The 25,513-nt window shown below is 48.3% G+C and overlaps 1 protein-coding gene across 3 annotated transcripts; it reads right to left on the bottom strand.

Annotated features, from left to right (window-relative positions):
• Positions 1–1,910: 1,910 nt before the first annotated feature.
• On the bottom strand, positions 1,911–21,025 carry C1H11orf24 (chromosome 1 C11orf24 homolog). Of its 3 annotated transcripts, none has more exons than XM_076914646.1 (4): positions 20,859–21,025; positions 5,218–5,415; positions 4,052–4,226; positions 1,911–3,331 (listed from the first exon to the last, which is right to left on the bottom strand). In XM_076914646.1, the coding sequence occupies exons 3-4, from the start codon at positions 4,125–4,127 to the stop codon at positions 2,190–2,192; spliced, it is 1,218 nt and encodes a 405-aa protein (XP_076770761.1). In that variant the 5' UTR covers positions 4,128–4,226; positions 5,218–5,415; positions 20,859–21,025; the 3' UTR covers positions 1,911–2,189. The 3 variants fall into 3 exon arrangements, with proteins under 3 accessions (XP_076770761.1, XP_034354682.1, XP_076770760.1); XM_034498791.2 differs by lacking the exon at positions 20,859–21,025 and adding an exon at positions 10,766–10,929; XM_076914645.1 differs by lacking the exon at positions 20,859–21,025 and adding an exon at positions 10,694–10,886.
• Between the last annotated feature and the right edge of the window lie 4,488 nt (positions 21,026–25,513).

Here is a 25,513-nt window from a genome sequence, read left to right as displayed (position 1 = left end):
TCTAACTCTAAAAAGCACCCCCAACAGTGAGCGCTCCAGCGGGGACATCCAGAGGCGCCTCTCGCCATCAGGGTCAGGTCAGATTTTGTGGGTCTAAACGCCGTACAGGGTGACCACAGCTATGGGCCGGATGCGGTGAAGGGCTCGGCACCTTCGAGCTTCGGTGAAGGCTCGGTGAAGGGCACCAGAGGGCCCAAGCCACCACGACCAAGACCGCCCCAGGTGCGATCGGCCCCAGGTGTCCACTACATCCTCAAGTGCACATGTTCGTATGGTCTTGACGATGAAACCTCCTCTTCCCGGCCACCTCAGTGCACAATGCGGACAGACAGGCTATCCGTAAATCCCAGCCTACCACTTGCCTGGTGGGTGACCTTGAAAAGGCAACTTAGCCTTTCTGTGGTTTGCTTCCTTTCCGTGAACTAAGTCTCATTTTGGCCCACTTCTCTCCACATCCATAAAGAATCAGGGCTCCCAGTCTTTGAAAACGCGCTTTGAAATGCGGCCCACGTGGAACCAGGGTTTAGGAGCCCATTAGCCACCACGAGGGGGAGCCGGGCCCTAATCCTACATTGGCTGAGCAGAGGGCATGCTCAAAGACCCCAGAGCTCTGTTTCTAGTAGGTAGCTTCTCAGACAGGCAATGTGGCGAACTGGTCAAGAGCTCACCAGAGGCTGGAAGCTGCCACCTTCTCAGCCATGGCTAGAGCCAACGGCAATGATTAAACATGCACTCTTGAGTTAGGTGTGTCTGCTAGAGAGGGAGCAAGGCCGGCTATCAGGACAGACCTGCTATCAGGACAGACCAGCTTGATTCTGGGAAGTAGGTGGGGCAGCAGGGCAAGCCTGACTATCATGATAGGTAAGGCGGGGTGGAAGCCACAGAGCTGTGTGGACAGTTCTGATCCCTTCACCTCACCCTGGACAGTTCTCAAATGGCCTAGGGGGTTGTTTTTTATTACAGTCCACCTGTCATCCCTTTTGAATGAGGCAGAATTGAGGTGAGAATTTGGACCATCATGGCAAGGGGACACAGTGACTCCAAATAACACCAGCCTTAGCCATTACCACGGTCACATCTTCTCTCCAGGTCAGGCCAGTCACCATGCTGTCAGGATGAACAAACGTAGTCTCCTAGATGAAGCCAAGCTCCAGAGCGTTCCTTAGTTGGCTCTAGACCAGATTGCAGCCGTGGACCTGGCCTAGAGCACAGCTGAGAGCCGTTTGGCTGCCACAGCTCACTGTTAATGTGCTCTCGCTGCATTAGGCATTCGGGTAGAGAAAGGCCATCGGTCTGGTTAACAGGGTAGCTGAGTCCCTGGGACTCTAGAACCAGGGCTCAGGGCTGGGATAATGGCCCACATGTGTTTACCTAGAATACAAAAGGGCCTGGGTTCCATCCCCAACACTGGCAAGAAACAAGATCCAAAGCAGAACCCAGGCAAGCTTTCTCCTGACTGTGGCCCTGGATGTATGACATGCTATCGGCCCCAGAGGTCACTAAAATGACCTGCTGCGGTGAGGGCTCAGTGTGCCAAGAGTATTCACAGGACGGTGGTGCCTGGACTACGGCACATACACAGCAACACTGCCTCTGACATGTGGAGACCAAACCGTTTCAGGGATTGTGTTGGATTTCAAAGCTAGAGTGTACTCTAGGAAGCTCAGCAATGAGAGGCCAGGCAGCCAATAGTCAGCACCAAGGAACAGCTCAGGACTTGGCAGGAGCCTCCACTGAGAGCGGGGGCATCAGAAGGAGCCTAAGCCAGTGGTTGGAAAAGCAGCGACCCGCCAGGAATTCATGTTATACCACATATTTACAAAAGCAAGCCCCACCAAACATCTTAAAGTCTGCACTAGGAAAGACTAAGGGCAGAACAAACACACAGACCCACAAAAGCCAGACAGACAGAGAGAGGTCATTGCTTTTAATTCTGGTCAAGATTTCCCACACCGAGGGCCAAGTGTGCCAGGCCCTCTCGACCCTGGCCACGCCTGCATATGTGATCGTTTAGAAAAATAAATATGAAAAGACGGCTCTCTCATGACCATGGAGCTGATCTAACAGCTATTAAATGTGTCTAAGCATCTGGCACAGCTCTGAAATTGCACCAAAAGGATCTGGAAGCACTTAGTTTGGTCTGAGGTGAAGTAGAAGGCCATGGAAGAGGCTGGCCTCCTGAGAAGCCCTCACATCTCCGAGTCAGCGTACATGCCATTGATCAGGTAGTCCACCTGCGTGTAGTCCTTCTTCTTGTAGCTCTCATAGGCTTGCAAGGCAAACATCACCAGGACTGCGATGAAGAGGGTCACCCCAACAACAAGCACCACCAGGAGTAACATTCTGTTCACCAAGGATGGAGTCATGTAACCAGTGGTGACCACTAGGTACTGGCCTTGGGTGTTGAGCTGGCACAAGTCTGTGGTTGGCACCTTAACATCCCCCGAACTCTTGGATGTTGGCTCAGCAGAGGCAGTACCAGCTGTAGTTTTGGTCCCCACCTGCTCCGTTGTCAGGAGTGTGCCTGGCCCACCTGTCCCCTTGGCAGGTAATGTAGGGCTTGACTGTGTGGTGGAGGATGTGGCATCTACTTTGGGGCTGGTAGGAAGCACTGGCACTGTGCTGGATGATGGCTCCTTGGTTTTTACCTGGGTGGTGGTCACTACGGCAGAGGACACAGAAGCCACAGACTGGGTGGTGGTGGGCTCCAGGGTGGTGTTTGAGGGACTAGGTGTTGATCTACCTGCTGTGCTATGCACTGGCTGGTCTGTGGTCACCTGGATGGTGGTGCCTTGCGTTTGGGCACCTGAGGTGGGTATTGGGTCCCTGCTGGATGTGTTGGTGGGTGTGCTTTTGGCAGGACTCAGAGTCCTGGTGTGAGGATCACTTGTGTTTATGGTGCCTGCAGCAACAGTCACGGTGTATGGGGCCATGGTTGTTGCTATGGCTGTTCCTGGTGATGCGCTGGCATTTGTTCTTGGCACTTCTGCACGTGACGTGCTGAGAGAGAGAAGCCCAGTGATGGTAGTGGGTAGAGTCTGCCCAGCAGACGAGGGGCCCGAGGTTGTAGGTGCAGCCAGAGTGCTGGAGGTCACACTGTCTGTTGTCCCCTCTCTGGTTGTTGGAGTGCTCGTGTTTGTCCCATGGATTGTCATCTCTGCTGTCACTCTGGTAGAGTTCAGGGTGGCTGCCCAGGTCCCTGTTGTCAATGTGACGGGAGCAGGTGGCACTGTGGCTGTTCTCTCGGTAGATGTATTATCAGTCCTTGGAACTGTGTCCCTTGGCATGCTCTCATTCACTGCTCTAGGCCACTTGGTATTGACTAAGTGTCCTTAAAGTCAGAAGAGACAAAAGAGATAGAACACTTTCAATTACATGTGGGGTCACCTGCTGTCACCTTAGCTGCTGGGCCCTGTGCTGGGTGTATGGCACCATATTCTCCAACCAGAAGCCTAGGTGCTGACAGAGGTGACACGTGAATCCAGTGTCTCCTCTTCTCCCCTCCACAGCTGACCACAGCTGCCCAGAGCCCAGGGCACCCTGAACTAAGGATTCCTTTACCCATTCTGAGGCTCCAGCCTGTGGAAGCCTCAGATCTTTGTAACTGGATTCAATTCTCAGAGCATTGGATCAAAAGGCTCACATTATATGATTAGCCAATGAAAAGAAAGCAAACCTCAGCCCCTCTACCCCCCACCCCGAGGTTTAGAGAGAGGAGAGGCTGCACAGACATTCACACTCTAAACAGCCTAGACTAAGGGATAGCCTTGGCTAAAAGATTCTTGGAGATGAACAGAGCCTGGCAAGGCAGAAGCACATTCATACCGATGTGCCAACAGATGAGCTCTGATGAACACGGGATTCCTAGACGACAAGGACACTCTGCAGGTCTCTACTGCCTGGTCACACTGTGGCCTCCACCTGTGCACCCTGTAACCCCAGCACTGACTGCAGTCCCAGTTCTGCAGCTGGGAAGGCAGGAGTTTGTAGATGCCTCCCGTCTACAATCTCCCTGGAGCTTCCCTGGTGATCAGACAGCTTTCTCACTTACGTGGCTGAGCACACACCATATGGCTTCTCAAGAATGGCACGGAGGAAATCCACACCAGCACCAGGGTGGTCCACATCTTGCTGGGTAAGCTGGATGCAGGGCTGCAGGTCTCTGAGCGTCTCGGCCAGCCAGCCCTTCAGGCTGTCAACAATTGCCTTCTGCTTGGCCCAGGGATCTGGGATGAAGATGGCATGTTGGTTGGTTGGTCAGCAGCATACAGCTTCCCTAGAGGCCCAGGGCTCTGGAGGGCCCACAGTGTAAGCTGAGCCCAGTGCTTAGACCAGGACCAGGGACCAGGAAGAATGCAACCCAAGCAGCCATGAGGGTAATGCTGACCTGACTGTGTCTTGCCACCCACTGCCAAGCACTCAAGTCCCACATTCTTCCTAGAACTAGAGTTAGACAGAAGACAGCCAAGCCAATGGGATGACAATTTCTCAGCCCTGTACTGGGTGAGTCTTATTTTCTAGGGCACAAAATATTTGTTTGTTCTTTGATAAGAAAAGAGCGAGGGTGGGTAGTGTGGAGGGAGTGACATCCTGGCAGGGAAGAGCTGAACTTGAAGGTTTCCCACAGAGAATTCAGGCTCAACTATAAGCTGGGGTAAGGCAGCTGGGCCATGGCAAATGAAGACAATTCGATGGCTCTTGGTTCACTTCTATCTGCTGATAACTTCAAGATGCTACCAGCAGGTTCAGGGAATTAGTTCCCTGTGCCTCATCCCTGGGCTAGAGGTCTGCTGGGGAGTTCAAGGAGAAAAGACATGACAAGCATTTCTAGTGGCAGGGAGGGTCTCAGCTCCCTGAACACACTCCGGGCCTTGTGCTCACTCACTACAAATCTGGGATGGGGGGGTGGAGGGGATGACAAACTTTTTCTATAAAAGGCCAGGGAGCAAATATTCCAGACAGGAGAACATGCAGGCTGTCTCACAGGTACTCACTTAGTCCTGCCTGCCACTGCTCGGATGACACTCCAGGCATCACAGCCCACAGCTATAGTTATTAGCAGAGGCTCCAGTGCTCCCGGTCACCTCACAGTGGCTGACTCAGCCAGGGAGGTGCTGACTCTGTGTCCTTCTCTTGACTCTACAAACCCAGTACCTCAGGCCGCTTTCTAGGTTCCCAGTCTGGTCTCCTGAAACAGGCAGGGCCCGGACCACTCACCAGCAGCAACTGCTCAGTGCAGACTAGGAGGCCAGGCTGACGTCCTCCTTGGGCAGCTGTGGCCTTGGCATCCTGTGCTTGCCATATGAAGTTTGGCTTTGCAGGTGACAGTGGCAGGGCAGGGCACTCCCGGGCCATGGCATTTGCCGAGGCACATGTAGGACAGAGGCAGATGCTCCTCTGTGGTGTCAGACACACCTGCAGTTGAGAGGCAACATTGCTTAGGAAGAACAAGGGACAAGTGTCCAGTGAGGAAGCCCCAGAAGCAGCATTCGACACTCAGTGCTGGGGAAAAGACAACTAGCAAAGATGTTGATGGCACACTTACGATGCAGCAATTCTGACACAAGAAATTTTTTTGTTTTGTTTGAGTCAGGGTTTCTCAGTGTAGCCCTGGCTGTCCTGAAACTTGCTCTGTAGACCAGGCTGGCCTCGAACTCAGAGGTCAGCCTGCCTCTGCCTCCCTCCCGAGTGCTGGGATTAAAGGTGTGCACTACTACTGCCTGGCTCAAGAACATTTTTTCAAGGAGGAACTGGACAGAAGTTCAAAGTTGGAGGTCTTGCTGGCACATGCCTATAACCCTAGTAGTTGCGTGGTGTAACCAGGGAGAACAAGCGTTCATGGCCAGCCTAGGCTACAGAGTGGGTTCCTGATCAGCATCAGACACATGAGGCCTCATCTCAAAAAACAAATGAGGCTGGGGGATGGCTTGGTGGTGGAGGTGCTTACTGCCCAGACACGAGGACCCCTGCATGAGCTCAGGTCCCTAGCACTCCTGTAACAGGACATGGCAGCATGCACCTGTAACCCTGGGTTTGCAGGGGCAGAGACGGATGGATGCCAGGGTTTTGAGTCAGGTTGGCTGAAACAGCAAACCTGAGGTTCAGAGAGACTCTGCCTACAAAAAATGGGAGACGAGATCAAGGAAAACTCAGTGTCAACTTCTGGTCTCCACACACACCTCATGGGTAAGTGCAGCTGTACGTGCGTACCCCTACCCCTGCACACACCCACACTGCAGATCTTCAGATAATGCTTACAGTAGCACAACTGTGCAACGGTGCTGTAATATTGTTCCATTCATGTGCAATCTGCTTCACACTGTGACAACTGAAGATATCAATGTGTACTGACAGACACAGCACGCATTACTAAGTGAATGTCAATAATTAACTATCTTGAGGAATCGATTTGGATTATTTTTTTTCATTTATTTTACAGCATGGATCCTTTTGGGGAGACATTTATGAAAGGCACCAAATGAAAGAAAACAGCTATGTTCTTCCCCTCAGCTGGTAGGCAGTATGGCACAGAGCAGCTGCTGACAAGTTCACATGAAAATTTTTAACATTTATTTTCTTGTGTATGTGATTATGTGTGTGTGTGCATGTGTGTTTGCAGAGGCTGAAGGAGGGCACTGGATGCCGGGCTGGAGTTATAGGCATTTGTGAGTGCCTGACGTGAGTGCTTGACACTGAACAATGCAAGAACAGCCAGGGGTTGTAACCACTGACCCATCTTTCCAGTCCTCTTACATCAGCAGTTCTCATCCTATGGGTCGTGATTCCTCTGGGAATCCAACAACCCTTTCACAGGGGTCACCTAAGATCATCAGAAAACACAGATACTTATATTGTGTAACCCTATCTGTCCTGGAACTCACTCTGTAGACCAGGCTGGCCTGGAACTCAATCTGTCTGTCTCTGTCTTCTGAATGCTGGGATTAAAGGCATGCACTACTGCTTGGCAGTTGTTTTAATTAAAAGAACTAATTACATGTGTGTACATGGGTGCACATTTACTACAGTGCATGTGTGGAGATCCAAGCACAAACTGCAGGTATCTGTTCTCTCCTTCAACCATATGGGCTGCAGTGATCAAACTCAGGTGGGTAAGCTTGGTGGCAATGGCCTTTACACCTTGAGCCATCTTGCTGGCCCTCCCAGGGAAATTAAAAAACAAAATACATGGGGCTGGTGAAATGGCTCAGTGGTTAGAGCACTGGCTGCTCTTCCAAAGTACCTGAGTTCAACTCCCAGCAACCACATGGTGGCTCACAACCATCTGTAATGAGATCTGATGCCCTCTTCTGGAAGGTCTGAAGACAGCTACAGTGTACTCATACATAAAATCAATAATCTTTAAACACACACACCAAACAAAAAAGCAATTTCAGTAAACCAGTTGATTTAGATATGGGGAAACCCTCTTTTCTCAGAGGCAATGGAACTGAATAGAATCAGAACTTTTACGTAATTCAAGGACACGAAGCCAACCTCCTCTCGCCTAGGATCTGTTGTAGCTGAGTTTTAAGGTTCATTTCTTATACATATGCGTGTACATAGTGTAGGTATGTACATGTATATAGTGTTGGTATGAGCATGTGTAGAGGCATCTGATTCTCCTGGAGCCAGAGCTGGAGCTACAAGAGGTTGGGAACCACCTGACGGAAGCACTGAGACCCAAACTCAGGTCCTATGTAAGAGAAGTGTTCTGAGCCATGTTATTGAGACAAGGTCTCACAGTGTAACTTAGGCTGGCTGGAACTCACTATGTAGCCCAAGATGGCCTCAAACTTGTAGCAATCCTCCTGCCAGCCTCCTCCTAAATGCTGGGATTGCAAGTGTGAGCTTTCATTGGTGAACAGTTAATGTACACTCAGGAGCTCCTTGGTTTCCAGAGGACAAGCGTCAGCAGATGGTGATGCCTAGAGACTAGAGAAGCAACTTCTAATCTTCCAGAGGCTAGGCATTAGCAGATGGTGATACCCTGGCATCACCACAAACCTGTTATCCAAAACAAATGTGTAGAAATGCACACACCTGTACACACAAGCCCACCTGCATAGACCTGTGCTTGCAGACAGCCAGCTATATGCAAGCAAGCAAGTAGCCACAGGTATAGAAGTTGTGCATGTATATACACATGTGAGTTTAAACACACACATATCACACTCGGGTTAGGAGGGGGAGAGAGAGAAAGAGCAGTTCCACAAGAACATCTCTAAAATACTCCATAGGTTTCTTGGAAGACATTTGCTGTGTACCACTCCTAGTAACTGACTCCTAGCCAGCGGGTGGGTCTAGAAGTCACTCCACAGAAATAGGAATTAGCCACTAAGGAGAGGCAAGAAGGCCTTTGTTGTACTGTGACTTCATCTCTGGGGCATGGTCAATGTCAAGGTCACATGCAGAGCTAGGCATAGTGAAACCTGCCTGCAATTCCAGCTATGGGGAGGCAGAGGCAAGAGGCAAGTTCAAGGGTATCCCAGTTACAAATGAAGACCTTGAGTCCACAGAACAACATAACAGGAGCTACACTAACCTTCACAAATTGACTCATAAAGAATATACATGTAGCCTGAAGTAAGTTTCCATTTGCGGATTTTAGAGTGCTTGGACATCAGTGTTCTCAGTACGTCCAGAAGGACGCAGACATGATAGTGTGTACCCAGCATCCCAGTACTCCAGAAGCAGAGGAAGGAGGATGGCCAAAAGGTCTAGCGCCTTGTCTACATAATGAGTTCCAAGTCAGGGATTCATAATGAGGACTCATCTATTTTTGTCTGCTTTTTTGAGACTGGGTCTTACTGTGTAACCCTGGTTGGCTTAGTACAAGCTATGTGAACCAGGTTGGCCTTGAGCTCACAGAGATCTGCTTGCCTCTGCCTCCCAAGTGCTGAGATTAAAGGACTGTGTCACTAGGAGTAGTCTGAGACCTTGTCGGAAACATGGCTCAGCAGCTGTGGGTGTTGTTCCACAGACCAGGCTTAGATCCCCAGAACCTACATGGCGATACTACTTGTAACTCCAGGGATCCAGCGCCTTCTTCTGGCCTCTGTAGGCATTTCATGCACATGGCGTACAATACATGGAGGCAAAACACCATATATATAAAAATATTTTATAAAAGTGCCTTTAACCGCTGAGACATCTCTCCAGCCACCTATCATACATTATGTTTATATTATATTATCTTATATATTACATTTTGAGACAGTCTCTTGATGAACCCCCTGGTACTTGCCAAGTGGACTAGACTAACTTTTCAGAGCTCCCAGTGCTGAGGTAACAGGCTTGCACTGTCTACTAACAGTCTGTTAACTCCAGTCCCAGAGGCCCCAATGACCTCTTCTGACCAGCAAGGGCACTGCACATGTGTAGTACAGACATGCACGTACATTAAACACCCATACACATAAACCAGAGGAAAGAAAACACTAACAAGAAACCCTAAGCATTAAGTCAGACACTAGGACAGACAGACTGGTGCTCGGAGTTCCTCCATTTTGGGACTCGATCTCCACGGGATCTACAGGGAATACCTTTTGCCAGCTCATACAAGAAGGCTAGTATCTAATGTTCTCAATTCTATTATGCCACATGGGCACACCCTTTCGACCACAGGGCAATGTCTGTACACATAAGACTTTAAGTCTGCATTTCCTGAGCTACTCCTACCAAAGTCCAGCCAGGTGACATGAGTCCACAAGTGACAACTAACCCTTGAGATGCCTCCCAATTCCTCCAGCGTTTGTTTGGTAGTTTGCACTCCCAATCTTGCCTTGACTTTTAATTCCTTTCTACAAATCACATAAAACTAGACCTCAAATGAGTGAACTTTTTCTCTGACATACACAGATTCAATACAAGAAGTCCAGACTCAGCAAGGACCATCAGTAATCCCTATCAGCAGGGCCCCATCTCTACTCCAAGCTAGTTAAGTTACACATATACAGGAACACATTGGGAAAGCTAGTACAGGACAAACCACAGGCACTTAAATCTGACACATCACCTGGTTGGACTTATATATACATAGACATTGCTCTGCGATCTGAAGGATGTGTCCACGTGGCAGACATTAGATCATGACTCCAGAACATTAAATATTATCTTAATTGATTGCTTATCTCCAGGTTTCTGAAAGTTCAGGTCACACTACTAAAATGCCAAAGGTCTGTGTTTTAAAAACTTGCTATGCCAATATTTTTGATATTCCGCTGTTCAAAAACAGTTTGCTGGTTGACTTATTGAAATTTTAGAGCTGGTTCCTAGGAGTCAGGATGTAAGTAATACAAGTTCTTCGAGTCGGATTTCTAAGCCCCAGCTAGACCGTTAAGCGCACAAACTAGAGGCCACAAGGGGAGGCAGGCAAGTAGATAAATGAGGAAGGAAAAATGTGGTGGATTTTTCTCATTAGTAGGTAGAAGAGTTTGGGTGCAGGCCTCAACTATTTCTGAGACCAACACCTTCTAGGGCACAGCCTGATCCAGGACTCGCCTACTCTCGAGTGTCCGTAAAGTGCTCACAAACTGCCCAGCATCGGCTGGCGATCGCCGTCAGCCCACCTCCTCCTCTTGCGCATCCATGCTTCTCTAAGGGCTCAGCCCATTCCTCCCTCCTCCTCCTTGAGTCTCCATTCCTCACCGCCTAGCGCACCGGGTCCCCATTTATTCCCTCCTCCGCCCCGCACCTCGCTGTCCATCCCCAACCAGTTCATAGGGCCTTCACGACAGTTCCCTGGACGGCAGTGCGGGTCGCTTACCCGGGCGCGGCAGGCCCGTGGCCCTCACACCGCAGAGCAGCCACTTCAGCGATTCAGCCCCGCGCGGGGACGTGGACCGCAGCGAAACCCAGTTAGCTCAGCTCACTGGTGCGGGCTGGGCTCCACCCGGACCTCCCCGGAAAGACGTCACGAAGGCGGGACCAATAGGCTGTCGCTGGCACGCGCGGCCGCATGCAATGGGCGTGGTTTGTATGAGCCACGCCTGCTTTGGGAGCTGGCTTCCAACTTGGTCCTGCCTTGGCCGCGCAGAGCTATTTGGAGCTGATCTAACGGAAGTGAGAGGTCTAGGGACTTACAGGCTGTGTCTGTGTCTAGGGCTTTTCCCAGAAGCCCGGGAGAGAAGGGGTCAGGCCAGGTGAGCGCAGATTGTACTCGGACGATGGCTCGTTTGGACGGGGCAGCTCTCGAAGGCCTCGTGAGGTACTTTATGGGGCTCTTCTGGCCCGGCTCCTGAGCTTTCCTCCCCATCGGCTATTCAGTTCCTTAAGGCGGCCCAGCCTGTCCCTGCTCGCAGGCAAGGCTTAGCTACTGAGGTTTGCTTTGCACGCATTGCACCTGCCAGTTTCTAGCTAAGCGTTTCACCTGAAGGACAATACACTGATTTAATTCCGCAAGAGGACCCTCGCTTCTATTTTTCAAGTTCAGAAACAGTTGCACAAAGGGCTTTGGAATTTTACACGTGGCACGACAGTAGGACGAAATGGAAAGCCTGTGAGACTAGCTTTTAATTTAAAATAGATTGGGGTTGGAGAGATGGTTAAGAGGACTGATGCTCTTTGCACACGACTCCCATATGATTCCCCGCATTCACACAGTGGCTCACGACCATCTGAAACAACAGTTTCAGGGGATTCCACGCCCTCAGGCCTCCTGTGCACACACATACCTGTAGGCAAAACTCCCATAATGTTTGAGTTTTATTTTTGAGTCAGAGTCTCTCACTGTATTCCTTCTGTACTGGAACACTGCATAGACCCAGTTGTCCTTGAACTCACAGAGATCTACCTGCCTCCTGACTTCCTGTGCTAGGATTAAAGTCATGAGGCACTGCATCGAGCATACATAATTTTAAAAGAAAGAATTTAACATAAAGTAAGTTCTGCAAGTCAGTAAATGAGCTCTATTACTGAATACCAATTTGTGTAAGACCCTTTTAGAGTCGTCTCCAACCCCAATCCAAAGTGATCACTGCCAGTTTTGTTCTGTTTTCAGACAAGGTTTCACAGTCTAGCCCTGGCTGTTTGGGGGCTTGCTATATAGATAGGCTTTGGACTCACAGAAATCCTCCAGCTTCTGTTTCTCTGCTGGGATTAAAACCCTGTGCCACCATGCCTGGCCCGTTTCGAGTTTTATAACCTGTCTTGGGTCCAGGGCTCAGAAACCAATGGACCCTGCTCTGAGAACTATAAGCCTTGCTGTATTGTCACCAGCACACCTGCAGTTCAACCTGCTTTATGCGGTGTGGAATTTGCCTGTCAATGTGTGGGTTTGCTGAAACCAGCTGGGGTAGAGCACTAGAAGACAAACTCCTTTTGCTTTGTGTTTGTTTTAATCTCCCAAGGAATTCCGGAAGAAGAAATACAATATCAATGCTCAGTGAAAATACCCCCAATCATCAACTGTGTGCAGTTCTGTGCACACCTTCCTCAGATGTCAGTCTCTTGTGTTCAACTCACTGCTTCCTCAAATGCCAAGGTTCTCATGTCTATCCTCAGAAAAACAAAGATAGCAGGGTGTGGTGGTGCATGACACTGATTCCAGCACTCAAGAGGCAGAGGCAGGAGGATCTCTGTGAGTTCCAGGCCAAGGCTACATAGTGACACCTTATTTTAAGAAACAAAATAAACAGGCAAGTGTGGGTAGAGGTGGGTGGGTGAACCATTGGAGAGATGGTTCAGTGGTTAAGAGCACCAGCTGCTCTACCAGAGGGGCTCACAACCATTTATAATGAGTTCTGATGCCCTCTTCTGGCAGGAAGGTGTACATGCAGATAGAGCACTCATACATAAAGTAAATAAATAAATCTTAAAACAACAACAACAAACCAGAAAGAAACAAAGCCAAGATGTTTTGAAAAATTGGAAGCAATGTGCTGTTCACAAGGTCTTCATGAACACTACTCTGGGTTTTCTAGGCAAGCAACAAGATAAAAATGATAGACATGTAAATTTTTTTCTTCTTTTTTTTCTTTTTCTTTTTTTGTGGGACAAGGTCTTGCTATATAATTTTAGATGGCCCAGAACTCACTATGAAGACTAGGCCAGACTCAAAATCCGATATTCACCCAACTCTACCTAATGAATACTGGGATTAAAGACATACACTACTATAACTGGCCAAGAATATAATTTTAAAAGTAAATTTTCATTATTTATAAAATATGTGATCGCCTGGCAGTGGTGGCGCACACCTTCAATCCCAGCACTTGGGAGGCAGAGGCAGGTGGATTTCTGAGTTGGAGGCCAGCCTGGTCTACAGAGTGAGTTCCAGGACAGCCAGGACTACACAGAGAAACCCTGTCTCAAAACAACAACAACAACAAAAATATGTGATCAATTATTGTTATTTTACTTTTGGAGACAGGGTTTCTCTGTTTAGCTCTGGATGTCCTGAAACATGCTTTGTAGACTAAGCTGGAAGAAGTCAGAGATTTGCCTACATCTGCCTCCCAAGTGCCACCAATGTCTGGCCAATTTTTATTCTTTAGTATTAAAATTTAGATTGTATGTGTATAAGTGTTTACCTACATGTTTATGTATACCACTTGCATGCAATACCCATGAAGAGAATATCTTTTCCTGCAGTTACAGATGGTTGTGAGCCACCATGTGGGTGCTGGGAATCAAACCCAGGTCCTCTGCAAGAACAGCAAGTGCTCTGCCCATTGGGCAATCTTTTCAACCTCCTTTTCATTTTCCTTTTTTGTTTGTTTGTTTATTGTTGTTGTTTGAAACAGTTTCTCTGTGTAGCCCTGGTTGTCCTGGAGGTAGCTCTGTAGAGCAGGCTGTCCTCAGACTCACACTCATTTTCTTTTAAAAATAATACTTCAGGGCTTTAATCCCAGAACTCAGAACTAGGGGGGCAGAGGTCAGCAGATTTCTTGAGTTCAAGGCCAGCCTCGTCTACAGAGTGAGTCCCAGGATAGTCAGGGCTATGCAGTGAGACTGTCTCAAAACAAAATGATCTAGAAGTATAGGGAGTGAGTGTATTCCTGAGTGAACTGTATTGCTGACATGGCTCAGCTGTGTCACAGGCCTCAGTGCCTCAGCCCATGTGAGCAGCAAAGCCTTACCTGAGGGATTAAGGCTTTCTCTGGTTGGAATGTGAACATAGACAATGTGTGAAAAAAAAATGTCCCCTGTAGTCTCCCAGCCCTAAGACTGCTCCCTGCAGAGACTGCTCCTGCTGAGATTAGCTAAACCTGTCTCCTTGTTCAACTCTGTATAATTAACATCCTGAGCTTCCTGGGTGCTGCCCAGAGAATCTAGCTCATCCAATCTCAGCTTTTCCTGTATATGTGGCTGTCATTCCTTCATCCCTCAGTGCTGCTAGTCAAGGTTCCAGGACCCAAGCTGTTGCAAGAATGAGGCAAAGAAGTAAAGACTAGGCCAGGTGTGTGGCACAGGTGTGTCATCTCAGATGCTTGGGAAGCTGGAGCTGGAGGATTGCAAGTTCAAGGCCTGCTTGGACTACAGAAGTAGTTCAAAGCTCGTCTTGACAATATAACAAGACCCTGCCACAAAATGTAAAAGGAAAAACAAGGGCAGGGGAAGTAGTTCAGTAATCGAGTGCTTGTGTTAGTCAGTGTGTTCCAGCCCCATCATTACAGACATGTAAGGGTTGGCGAGAGAGATGGCTCCTTGGCCAAGAGGCCCTACTGCCCTTGCAGAGGAATCAGGACCTAACACCAGAGTTCAATGTCTACCACCCACACTGCTGCCCACACTTTTCTGAAACAATTACAAGGTACTCAGGGTGTTGGCTGCCCTCCTCTGGCCTCTATGGGCACCTGTATGCATTAACTCTCATATATGGATACACTCATTAAAAACATAAAAACAGGAAAACAGGCTCTGAACTCTCAGACTAGAGGAGCCCAAAGCGAAGTAGGCACTAACTCCATGGGCTCAGAGTTATACACTGGAGGAGGTTGGCCCATGTGGGAAACTAGCCGGATCAGAACTTAAGTTCCTAGCATTGTACTAAGGTTAATCTCTTACCGTTGACAATGGTTCTGTAGTTACATAAAATGCTAACATATGGGGGAATCTGGATTAAGATAAGAGGAAGCAGGAACAGGATAGTAATTTTATAAATCTTCTGTAAGTCAAAGTTATCTCAAATAGAAAAAAAAAAAAAAAAGCATAGCTGGGCAGTGGTGGCGCACGCCTTTAATCCCAGCACTTGGGAGGCAGAGGCAGGCGGATTTCTGAGTTTGAGGCCAGCCTGGTCTACAGAGTGAGTTCCAGGACAGCCAGGGCTACACAGAGAAACCCTGTCTCGAAAAACAAAACAAAACAAAACAAAACAAAACAAAACAAAACAAAACAAAACAAAACAAACCCAAAAAACCCAAACCCAAAGCAAAACAAACAAACCAAACAAACAAAAAAAAAACCATAGAGAATAATAGTCATTTTGCTGGGCATAGTGTTGTCCTGATATGTGAGAGACTGAGTCAGGTGGATCTTTGTAAGTTCAATGTTGGGAGCCTACTTTTAGCAGAAATCGGCTATCAGCTTTGCAGCCAACTTGAGCCATATACCCTGACATGAGACTTGTTTTACAATAGCCTACAACAGCTGAGCACACTCTGATAACATCTTGCTTTAGATACCCAGGACTTTCCTTGGGTGTGTGAGATTAAAGGTGTGTGACTTAAAGGTGTAACTTAGAGATCAGATTTAGAGACAAGACCTAAGGGCATGATTAAAGGTGTGACCAAAAGGCATGGCTTAGAAATGAGACATATAAAAGGCGAGAAGCAGACAGGAGAGACAGAACAATTTGGAGATCAGAGAATCAGACACTTTAGAGAGTACAACTTGGAGAACAATTTGGAGTAACAGAGATTCAGACACTAGGAGTAGGAATAGACATTAGACACTTGGAAGAGAACAAGAGGAGTGCAACTAGGAACTAGGAACTTAAGACTTGGGACTTGGACTAGGAAGAGAGAGTGAAGAATAAACGGGATTGAATCACACTCTGTCTGGTCGCCATTCTTCGAGTCCGTCCTCACTCTCTCTCTTGCTGAACCCTGACCTGGGGACCGGAGCGGCAGCTTGGGCTGGGAAACAGTGGCCACCAAGCGTGGAGTGGAGAGGGTCTCAACATTTTTGGAAACAGTGGCCACCAAGCGTGGAGTGGAGAGGGTGTCAACATTTTTGGCCGCCCAAAGTGGGGCAGCTCGGGCCTCAACAGTTCAAGACCAGGCTGGTCTACATAGTGAGTTCAAGGCCACCTAGGGCTGCATAGTGATACCCTGTTTCAATTTTAAAAAACAAACAAAGTCAATTTCACCATGGGCAAGTCTTGTCTTGCAAGATTGATTTGGATTCAATCCCCTGAATCCATATGGTAGGAGAGAACTGACCCTTCATATCCTCTAACCTCCACCATGGCACAGGTGTAGACAGAAGACAGGGGCATACAAGAAGAGGCAAGTTAGGATGTAGTGCAAGGATACCCCTCCAGCAACCCACTTCCTCCCATCTTCTATTTCATACTTCCCAATTCTATCAGGTGATGAAGCCATTTAGGAATGAAACCATTGATTAGATCTATGTCCTTAAGACCTGATGGTCTCTGGAGACTCTATAATGGATTCTCATGGTTTGGTAGTTTGAACGAGAATGGTCCTCTGTTGGAGATTGGTTCTAATGCTTTGAATTAATTCGGTCCCCAAAATCGGGAATCCGTGTGTCCAAATGCTGAAGGTCCTTGCCCCCAGTTGGTCTTTGATTGATCAATAGAGAGCCAACGGCCAATGGCTGGGCAGGTAGACTGAGGCAGAACCTTTGGATTTGCGAGGGCTAGGAACTGGAACAGAGAAAGAGAATCACCATGACTCGGGGGAGAAGGACGGGACGTAAGAGCTGCAGGAGAGAAAGCAAACCAGCCATGTGAGAATTTGAGTAAGCGGCCACTGGCCACTTCCCTGATTGGGCCTGGGGTAACAGGGGAAGGTTTAGGAGTCTCGGGTGTACCAGAGGGGAGCATTTGCTAGCAGGGGAAGGTTTAGGAGTGCTTAGCCTTTGAGCTAGTCACAGCATGTCAAAAATTAACTGGTTAGCGTGCTCGTGCGTGCGTGCGTGCGTGCATGTCTTTCATTCACGAAGCTAGATTGGTCCTGGGTGTGTGTGTGTATGTGTGTGTGTGTGTGTGTGTGTGTGTGTGTGTGTGTGTGTAACCCACTGGGAGCCAAAGCGGTGTAGTTTAAAACTACCACTATAGTTTCCAAAGGCTTGAATGTTTGAATAATTGGTCTTCAGTTGGTGGAACTGTTTGGGGAGGACTAGGAACTGGAGCCTGTCGCAGGAAGTGTGTCACTGCTGTCGCAGGAAGTGTGTCACTGGGGGCTTGAGATTTCAAAAGCCCACTCCAGGCCCAGTCTGATTTTCCGCTTCCTGCCTCCTGCCTGTGGATCAGGATGTAAGCTCTTAGCTGCTCCAGCACCATGCCTGCATGCCTGCAGCCATACTCCCCACCATGATGACTTGACTAACCCTCTGAAGCTGTATGCAAGCCCCAATTAAATGCTTTCTTTTATAAGTTATAAGCTGAGTCCGTCTCCAGGTACCTCATCTAACAACCTGACTATCTTGCCTATAACCAGCCTCATGGCTAGCTCTAAACCTTTGTGTGCTCTGTCGTAGTCCATGTCTGTTCCCTCCATGTCCCTTCTCCATCTCCTGTGTCTGCTTTCTCCCCTCCATCACTCTCTGCCTGGAAGTCCCGCCCTCCTCCTTCCCGCTCCAGCTATTGGCTGCCAGCTCTTACAACCAATCTCTGGTACAATTCTAGCTTGTCTTTAGGCAGGAAGGATGAATATTTACAAAACAGAAAATCTGGTGATAGCCATAGAAATGACAACACCAGAATCCTGTCAACATGTAGTTCTCTGCTGGTACAGCATTAACAATTGAAAATACTGAGCCACACTTTCATACAATGTGAAGAAAAGTTACCCCAACAGGCTAAGACAGAAAGTTTAGGAGGTGTGACCTTGTTGGAGGATTTGTGTCACTGGGGCAGGCTTTGAGGTTTCAACAGACTCCTGTCATTTCCAGTTTGCTCTCTGATTCTGGTTTAAGATGAGAGGGCAGTGGTGGCGCACGCCTTTAATCCCAGCACTTGGGAGGCAGAGGCAGGCGGATTTCTGAGTTCGAGGCCAGCCTAGTTTACAGAGTGAGTTCCAGCATAGCCAGGACTACACAGAGAAACCCTGTCTCGAAAAACAAAACAAAACAAAACAAAACAAAACAAAACAAAACAAAACAAAAAAGAATATGAGAGCTCTCAGTCACTATTCCTGACCTCTGCCGCCTCCTCTGCCATCATGAATTCTAACCCTCTGGAACTGTCAGCTCCAGATAAACTCTTTCTGTTATAAGTTTCCTTAGACATGGTATTGTATCACAACAATAGAAATTAACTAATACACTGAGCCTTAGGTGGTTTTTGTTTTTCCAATCCAGTCAAGAGGGCATAACTCATCGTCCCAGCGTGGAGCAACGACTGTGTTTCTCTAAGTTACACAGGGCTTGACTCCTTGAGATGAAGGTTTACACATCAGGACTGCCTTTTACATCTTCCTTCTACCCTTAGGCCCCATCTGGCTCCTGTGAGCTGGCAGAGAATCCATGTTGCTTGTGTCCTAAGCTCTGGTCTGCTGCCCATGATGAAGACCCTGAGCCCCTGTGGACACCCAGCCCAGGTTAATAGTGAAGATCTGACCTGGGCATTTCTTCCCAGGGATCAAGAGCACCCACTGAGGCATAGGGAGTGGGGCATCTGCCAGCTTCCCTCAGCAGCTCCAGCCTTACATGTAGGAGCCAGAAGGAAGTTAACGTCCTTGACCTTGCACTGTCTTGGGCAGAATCCTAGGAGCAAATCAGAGGTCCTCAGCTCTGCAGTAGCCTAAGGCAGTGGCTCCAGGTCACAGGTACTCAACAGTGGGCACAGACTGGATGTGAAGGCCTGAGTGTTGCTGCTACTACCTTGTGTGAGTCACAGGCAGCCAGGTCTTGGAGCTTCTGAGAAACTTGCTGTTAGTGGAGAACCCCAGAAACAAACAGAAGTGTCACTTTGCTGACAAGTACTCCAGCAGAGGACCCCAGGAGGATGAGTTAGGCAGCACTCCACTGAGGCTCTCAGCTGGGCAAAGGAGCAAGACAAAGCATCATAGCACAGGGGACAGGACTGTAAGACAAAGGAGCTCAGGGGACACTGGTCCTGAGTGAGCCCTGAGTGGGTCCAGTTACAGGAGGGCTGGGCTTGGGCTGTGCACTGAGTTGCTAGGGTAAAGGATATAACTTCTCATGCAACTCCTCTGGGCAGGGTGGGGTGGGTGGGTGTGGATGTGCTTACTGGAAGTTAATGAGGTCAGCAAGAAGCTGAAGCCCCAGTTACCAGGGCCCACTGAAGCAGCTTGGTTATCTTACCCCATCACTACCTAGCCAGGTTTTACTTTTAACCCAATAGACAACAGCAGGCAGTAAGAGGCATTTGGGTTGCTCCAGTGATCAGTCTGGGAACCCTCAGTCTTTCCTTGGTCCTGAGAGAATCCAGTGTATACAGTTGCTGTGACCTCATTGGTTAAATCTCCGATCACAGAGGTGGGTTTTTTTCAGTTGAAAAGAGCAGGATGCTGCTGCCCCCTCCTGGCCATAGGGCATACAGCAGGCCTGACCTGAGGCAATATAGTGGGCCAGGCTGTGCTAGGCCCCTCCCTGAAATCAGATACAAGGGAGTCATTTATTTGAATTTGTTTGTTTAGTTAGTTAATGTATATTGGAGTTTTGGCTGCACTATGTATGTACCATGTTTGTTCCTGGTGCTCTGGGTGCTGGGAACCAAAGTTGTGTCTTCTGGAAGAGCAACCAGTACTGTGTGTGTGTGTGTGTGTGTGTGTGTGTGTGTGTGTGTGTGTGTGTTTGTGTGTGCGCGCGCGCGTGTGCAGGGGTTTTGGAGATGTTCTCTGTGTAGCTCTGGCATAGCTCTGGCTGTCCTGGAACTTACTATGTAGACCAGATTGATCTCAAAATCACAGAGATCCGCCCACCTTTGCCTCCTGAGTTCTGAGAGTAACATAGTCAGTCAGTGCTGTTAACCACTGAGCAACCTCTTCAGCCCAATCAGGGAGGGTGTCTTCACCATCATCTTCACTTCCAAGAGGCCTAGCTCCCTGTCTATAAAATGGTCAAGAATTAAGATCTTCCTAGAAGGGCCATGAGGAGCACTTTGCAAGCAAGCCACGCTCAACAGTAACTGCATCCCAGTGTTTGCGTGGGCGGCCAGGGGACTGCTGGCAGCCTGTCCCTTTCTTGTATGAACAGTCTCAGTCCAGAGCTCTCTGTAGAATGTTAATGTGAATCTGGGGGCTAATCTGCTGTTCCCACGGCTTAAACCCATGGTGCTCTTTGGCCAGAGTGACCGAGGGACAAGCAGAGAGAAGCAGATGGTCCCAGCCTGCCAGGGTAGTATTCTGGCAAGAGACAAGTCCCCAATGCCAGGAACCCCCAAGTTGAGGGCTCTCAACTACTCTGACATACCTCCCAACACTTCAATCCTGGGAGTTTTAGGGAAGAGCGTGTGTAGGATCCCTGCCTTTGCTGACTCATGCCCCAGAGAATGTGTCTTTGCAGTTAGACTGTTAGCCCCAGGAAGCCTCAGGGTCTTCTCTAGGCTCCCATGGAGCCTAGGGGCTGCTGATGCCAAGATCCCATTGGAGAGAGCAGGAGCCATAAAGAGACAAGCATGGACTCAAAGCTACAACCCTGTGGCCACCATCCTGCTTTGCCCCTCAGAGACCGTGCCCTGTCCTGAGTGCTTTGGATGATTTCCTTACCTGTCACTGGGCCAGTCTCAGGATTCCTGTGGGGCAGAACGTGTCTTTCAGAAAGGCTGGGGAGAGCTCCCCAGACCAGAGCTCCATGAGTTTCCGTAAGAGCAGAAGACATAATACCCTGGACCACACCCCCTGTCCAGATCCTTTTCCTGCAGCTTCCCCATCAATAGGTCCCCTTCTCTGTCCACACCAGGCCAGCCAGCTGCTCCTGGCCCTAGCCATACCTATTCCCATGTCACATACACAACCAGGTCAAGCTCAGGCCATCAGGCTCGGCGGCAAGCGTCTTTACACACTGAGCTCAGCAGTCCAAGGACTAGTTTATTTTACATGTTCTTATTTGTTTGTGGAGGGAGTGGATGTGGGGGTGCACATGCCACGACACATGGATGGCCAGAGATGAGAGGACAAGCAAAGCAGCTGGTTCTCTCCTACTATGTGGGTCCTAGGGATTAAACTCAGGTTGTTAGGCTTGGCAGCAAGTGCCTTTACCTGCTGAACCATCCCGCTGGCTCTACACTCTGCATTTAAACAACAACAAAGGATTTATTTATTTTAATTTTATGTAAATGGGCATTTTACCTACATGTTTGTCTGTGTGCCATGTGTGTACCTGGGGCCATGGAGTTTGAAGAGGGCATCCGATTCCCTGGAAATGCAGTTCTGAGGGTCTGTCCCACTGCCTAGCTGCATTGAAAGGTCCTGGACAGGGGCATGTATTCCAGAGGGGTTTTGTGTCCTCTGATCTTAAGGAGAGTCATGGAGCTCTGGTGATTGGTAGCAGCCATGTGGATGCTGGGAAAGAAACTCCAGTCCTCTGGCAAGAGTAGCCAGAGCGTCTAACCACTGAGCCATCTTTCCAGCCCCACACTCTATTTTTTTGAATAGAGTTTTTGAATAAGTTGCCCTAGCAGGTCTTGGACCTGTGACCCTTCTGCATCAACTTCTTGAGTAGGTAGAATTATGGGTCTGTGCTACCACCTAACAAAGCAGGATATGAAGTTAAGACATTTCTTTTTCCTTAAAATTATTTTTTTTAAATTAAATTTATGTGGTGGTTTGAATATTAAATAGCTAAAAATCCCTCATAGTTTTAGGCATTTGGATTTTTGGTCTCCAGTTGGTGGCATTGTTTGGGGAGGTCTAGGAGATGTGGCCTTGTTACAGGAAGTACATCACGGGGTGGGGGGGTAGGGCTTTGAGGTCTCAAAGTCTTGTATCATTCCCAACTCTCTCTCTTTCTCTCTCTTTCTCTCTCTCTCTCTCTCTCTCTCTCTCTCTCTCTCTTTCTCTCTCTCTCTCTCTCTCTCTCTCTCTCTCCCTCCTGTTTGCAGTTCAAGATGTGAGCCCTCAGCTTCTGGCCCCTGCTGCTATGCCTTGGCTCCACCATGATGGACTCCAACCCTGTGGGTCCATCCTACCAAAGTGCTCTTCCTTCTATAAGCTGTTTGGGTCATGATTTTTTTTTTTTAATCACAGTAACAGAAAAGTAACTCATATGATTTTTAAATTATTTTAAATTATACGTATATGAGAGGGGTTGTGTACATGAGTGCTTAAGGAAGGCCAAGGTATTGGATTCCCTGGAGCTGGAGTGACAGTTGTGTGCCATGTGAGTGAGGATGCTGGGAACCAAACTCAAGACCTCTGAAAGACCCAGCAACGACTCTTGAGTGTGTGTGTGTGTATGTGTGTGTGTGTGTGCGCGCGCGTGCGTGCGTGCTACAACATGTATGTGGAGATCAGAGGACAGTTTTTGAGAATTGGTTTTTTCTTTCTATCATATGGGTACTGGGAGTTGAACTCAGGTCATCAGGATTGGTGGCAAGCACCCTTATTCACTGAGCCATTTTGTCATCTAAGAGGACATTTATGTTATCTCTCTTTGTCTAGAAAAATCTCACTTTTTTCCCCCAGTAGTCTTGATGTGTTGAGGTGTGATTTACAACTCTCAAGTGATAGGTTTCAAACATGCTTAGGCCACAGAGTGTCCAGCTCATTCCTATTTGATAGAGGCATTCCTAGTTTTAGCCTGAAAGTGCCATATCCCAGGAGCATATCTGTCCCAGACAAACAGGGCAGCCCACCACCCAAAATAAGAGTATAAAGAGGGGTGAAATGTGTGGAGGGCAGTGCCATGGCCTTCCTCTAAAGCCTGGCAGGAGAGCTCCATGGAGCCACGTGGACATGTGTCCTTTGGAACTGCCTGATAAATCAAGGACATGGCTGTCATTGCCCCATCAGCCTGGCCCTGACCTGATGGCCTTGCTGTGTGGAACACTTCCCTCCAGGCCTGCCATGGCCACTGCAATCAGGACAGCTGTAATCGCCCTTCATATTAGTCCTTTTTCTGGTCACTGACATGAAGACTGGCAAGAAATGACTTAGGGAAGGGATGGTTTCTTTTAGCTCATGGTTTGTAGAGGTCCAGTCCACCACGGCGGGGAAGGCATGAGGAGGGTAAGATGTAGCCTAAGATGTCTGGTCACGTTGTGTCAGTGTGGAAACAGACAAATACTGGTCTAATATTCAACTTGTTTTCTTCTTTTTGTCCAGTCCAGGAGCCCAGCCCATGGGATGGTGCAGGTGTTGGCCTCTGACCCTCTGGCTTATATGGACAAACCCTTCAACAAATATCAGACTTTGTTGGAACATGGGTCAGCCCCATGTTCTTGTTTTGAAATGGGCCTGTGAACATTAGGAACTGTGCATATTTCCTGGGGCAGATGCCTGTTAAAGCAGGCATCAAGATGTGGCAGGATCATGTTCCTGAAGGGAATTAGAAGGGTCCTTCTGCATTTCGGAGTTCCCGGCCCAGGTGTTCCTGGGACTTGACTATAGAACTCTTTGTTGTACCTCCTCCCCACGGAGGAGCCATTCATTCTTTTCTGCCTGTCTCTAATGATTCTGCTTTTATTGTGGCAACTGCTGTTATTTTTGACATTTTGGTTGTGAGCCTAGCCTTTAACAGCTGAGCCATCTCTCCAGCCCTGCTGTTATTTTTGAGATGGAACTTGCTCTTTTGCTCAGGGTGATCTTGAACTCCTGGCTTAAGGGAGCCTCCTGTCTCACCCCCCTACCCCAATACCTTGGGACTATAAGCGGACATCCAGCTTACTTTTTGTGGGTAGGAGTGGGGAGGAGCGTGCTGGTCAGAATTTTGTTAACTTGACAACAAACTGGAGTTAGCAGGGAAGAGGACGCTCAACTGAGAAAATGTGTCTGATTGGTCTGTGAGCATTGTCTTGCTTGATGATGGATGTGGAAGGACAGGTGGTCCTGAGTGGTATAAGAGGGCAGGCTGAGCAAGCTATAGGGAGCAGGGTTCCTTCATGGCTTCTGCTGTGGTTCCAGCCTGGAACCCCTTCAGTTCCAGGTAACTTCCCTTCACGATGGATTGTAAGCTGTAAGATGAAATAAACCCCTTCCTCCCCAAGTTGCAGCAAGAGATAGCAAACCAAGCCAATGGTATTCTGGGGGCTGAACTCAGGTCCTCGGCTGTGTTAGGCAAGTGCTTGACCACTGAGCTACACCCCCACCTTTTACCTTTCTTTTTTTTTTTCCTTTTTCTTTCCTCTTCCTCCTCCTTTACGTTACTGATAATTGTGTCCAGCCTCTCTCACATGTCAACACACGAACATTCTACCCTATAGCCATATCCTCAGCCAACCCCCTACTTTCTTTTTGAGACAGGGTCTTCCATAGCTCAGGCTGGCCTGGAACTTGCTATATTGTTTAGGATAACCTTGAATTTTTAATCCTCCTCTCTCTACTCCCAAGGGCTGGGATTAGAGCTGAGTACAACCAAGCCAGGTTACGTGGGGCGGGGGATCACAGGCTTTGTGTGCTAAGGAAGCATTCTACCGAGTAAGCTAGTTTTGCTTTTTCTCTTTACATTTTATTTACTTGTTTATCTATTTACTTATTTATTGTTTTTTGTTTTTTGTTTTTTGTTTTGTTTTGTTTTGTTTTGTTTTTGAGACAGGGGTTCTCTCTGTAATAGCCCTGGCTGTCCTGGACTTGTTTTGTAGACCAGGCTGGCCTTAAACTCAGAGATCTGCCTGCCTCTGTCTTCCAACTGCTGGGATCAAAGGCAGTACTACCAGCCTGGCAATTTAATTTATTATTTTAAGGGGAGGCCCACGCCATGGCCTGTGTGTGGCGGTTGGAGTGATAACACTGTGGAGTTTTCTTTTCTACAGTTGTATGGGTTCCAGGTATTGAATTCAGGTTAAAAGGCTTGTACTGTCTGGTGACAAATGTTTACTTGCTGAGCCATCTCTCTGATCTAGCTCCCCCCACCTCCTTGCTGCACAAAATAGCATTGAATTTACGTCCCTCTGCATCAGCTTCCTGAGTTTTGGAACTCTTTCCCCCCAGTGCCAGGTCTTAGGTATGAAAGTCACACACCAAGCCTCTTAAAGACTTGAAAAAAAAAAAGTGTGTGCAAGCTCGTGCTTGCGTGCATGGGTGCGTGTGTGTTGTATGTGTATGTGTATGTGTGTGCATGTGTGTAGATGTGATTTACACATCTAATATACACATGTATAGATCAAGGGACAATGCCAGGTGTTCACCTTGTCTGGGACAGGGTCTCTCTTGTTCATGTTCATTGCTTTGTACGCCAAGGTGGCTGTTTCAAGCTCCCTTTGATT

The sequence above is a fragment of the Arvicanthis niloticus genome, chromosome 1 (genome assembly GCF_011762505.2).
Source record: "Arvicanthis niloticus isolate mArvNil1 chromosome 1, mArvNil1.pat.X, whole genome shotgun sequence".
In the NCBI taxonomy this organism is placed as follows: Eukaryota; Metazoa; Chordata; class Mammalia; order Rodentia; family Muridae; genus Arvicanthis; species Arvicanthis niloticus.
This window is presented reverse-complemented; position numbering and strand designations above follow the sequence as displayed.

Excerpts from the sequence above, each read along its gene's own strand:
- C1H11orf24 (XM_076914646.1), bottom strand. The coding sequence starts at position 4,127 with ATGTGGACCACCCTGGTGCTGGTGTGGATTTCCTCCGTGCCATTCTTG. Across the intron at positions 3,332-4,051 it reads TATGGTGTGTGCTCAGCCAC|GACACTTAGTCAATACCAAG; the intron begins GTAAGTGAGAAA and ends TCTGACTTTAAG.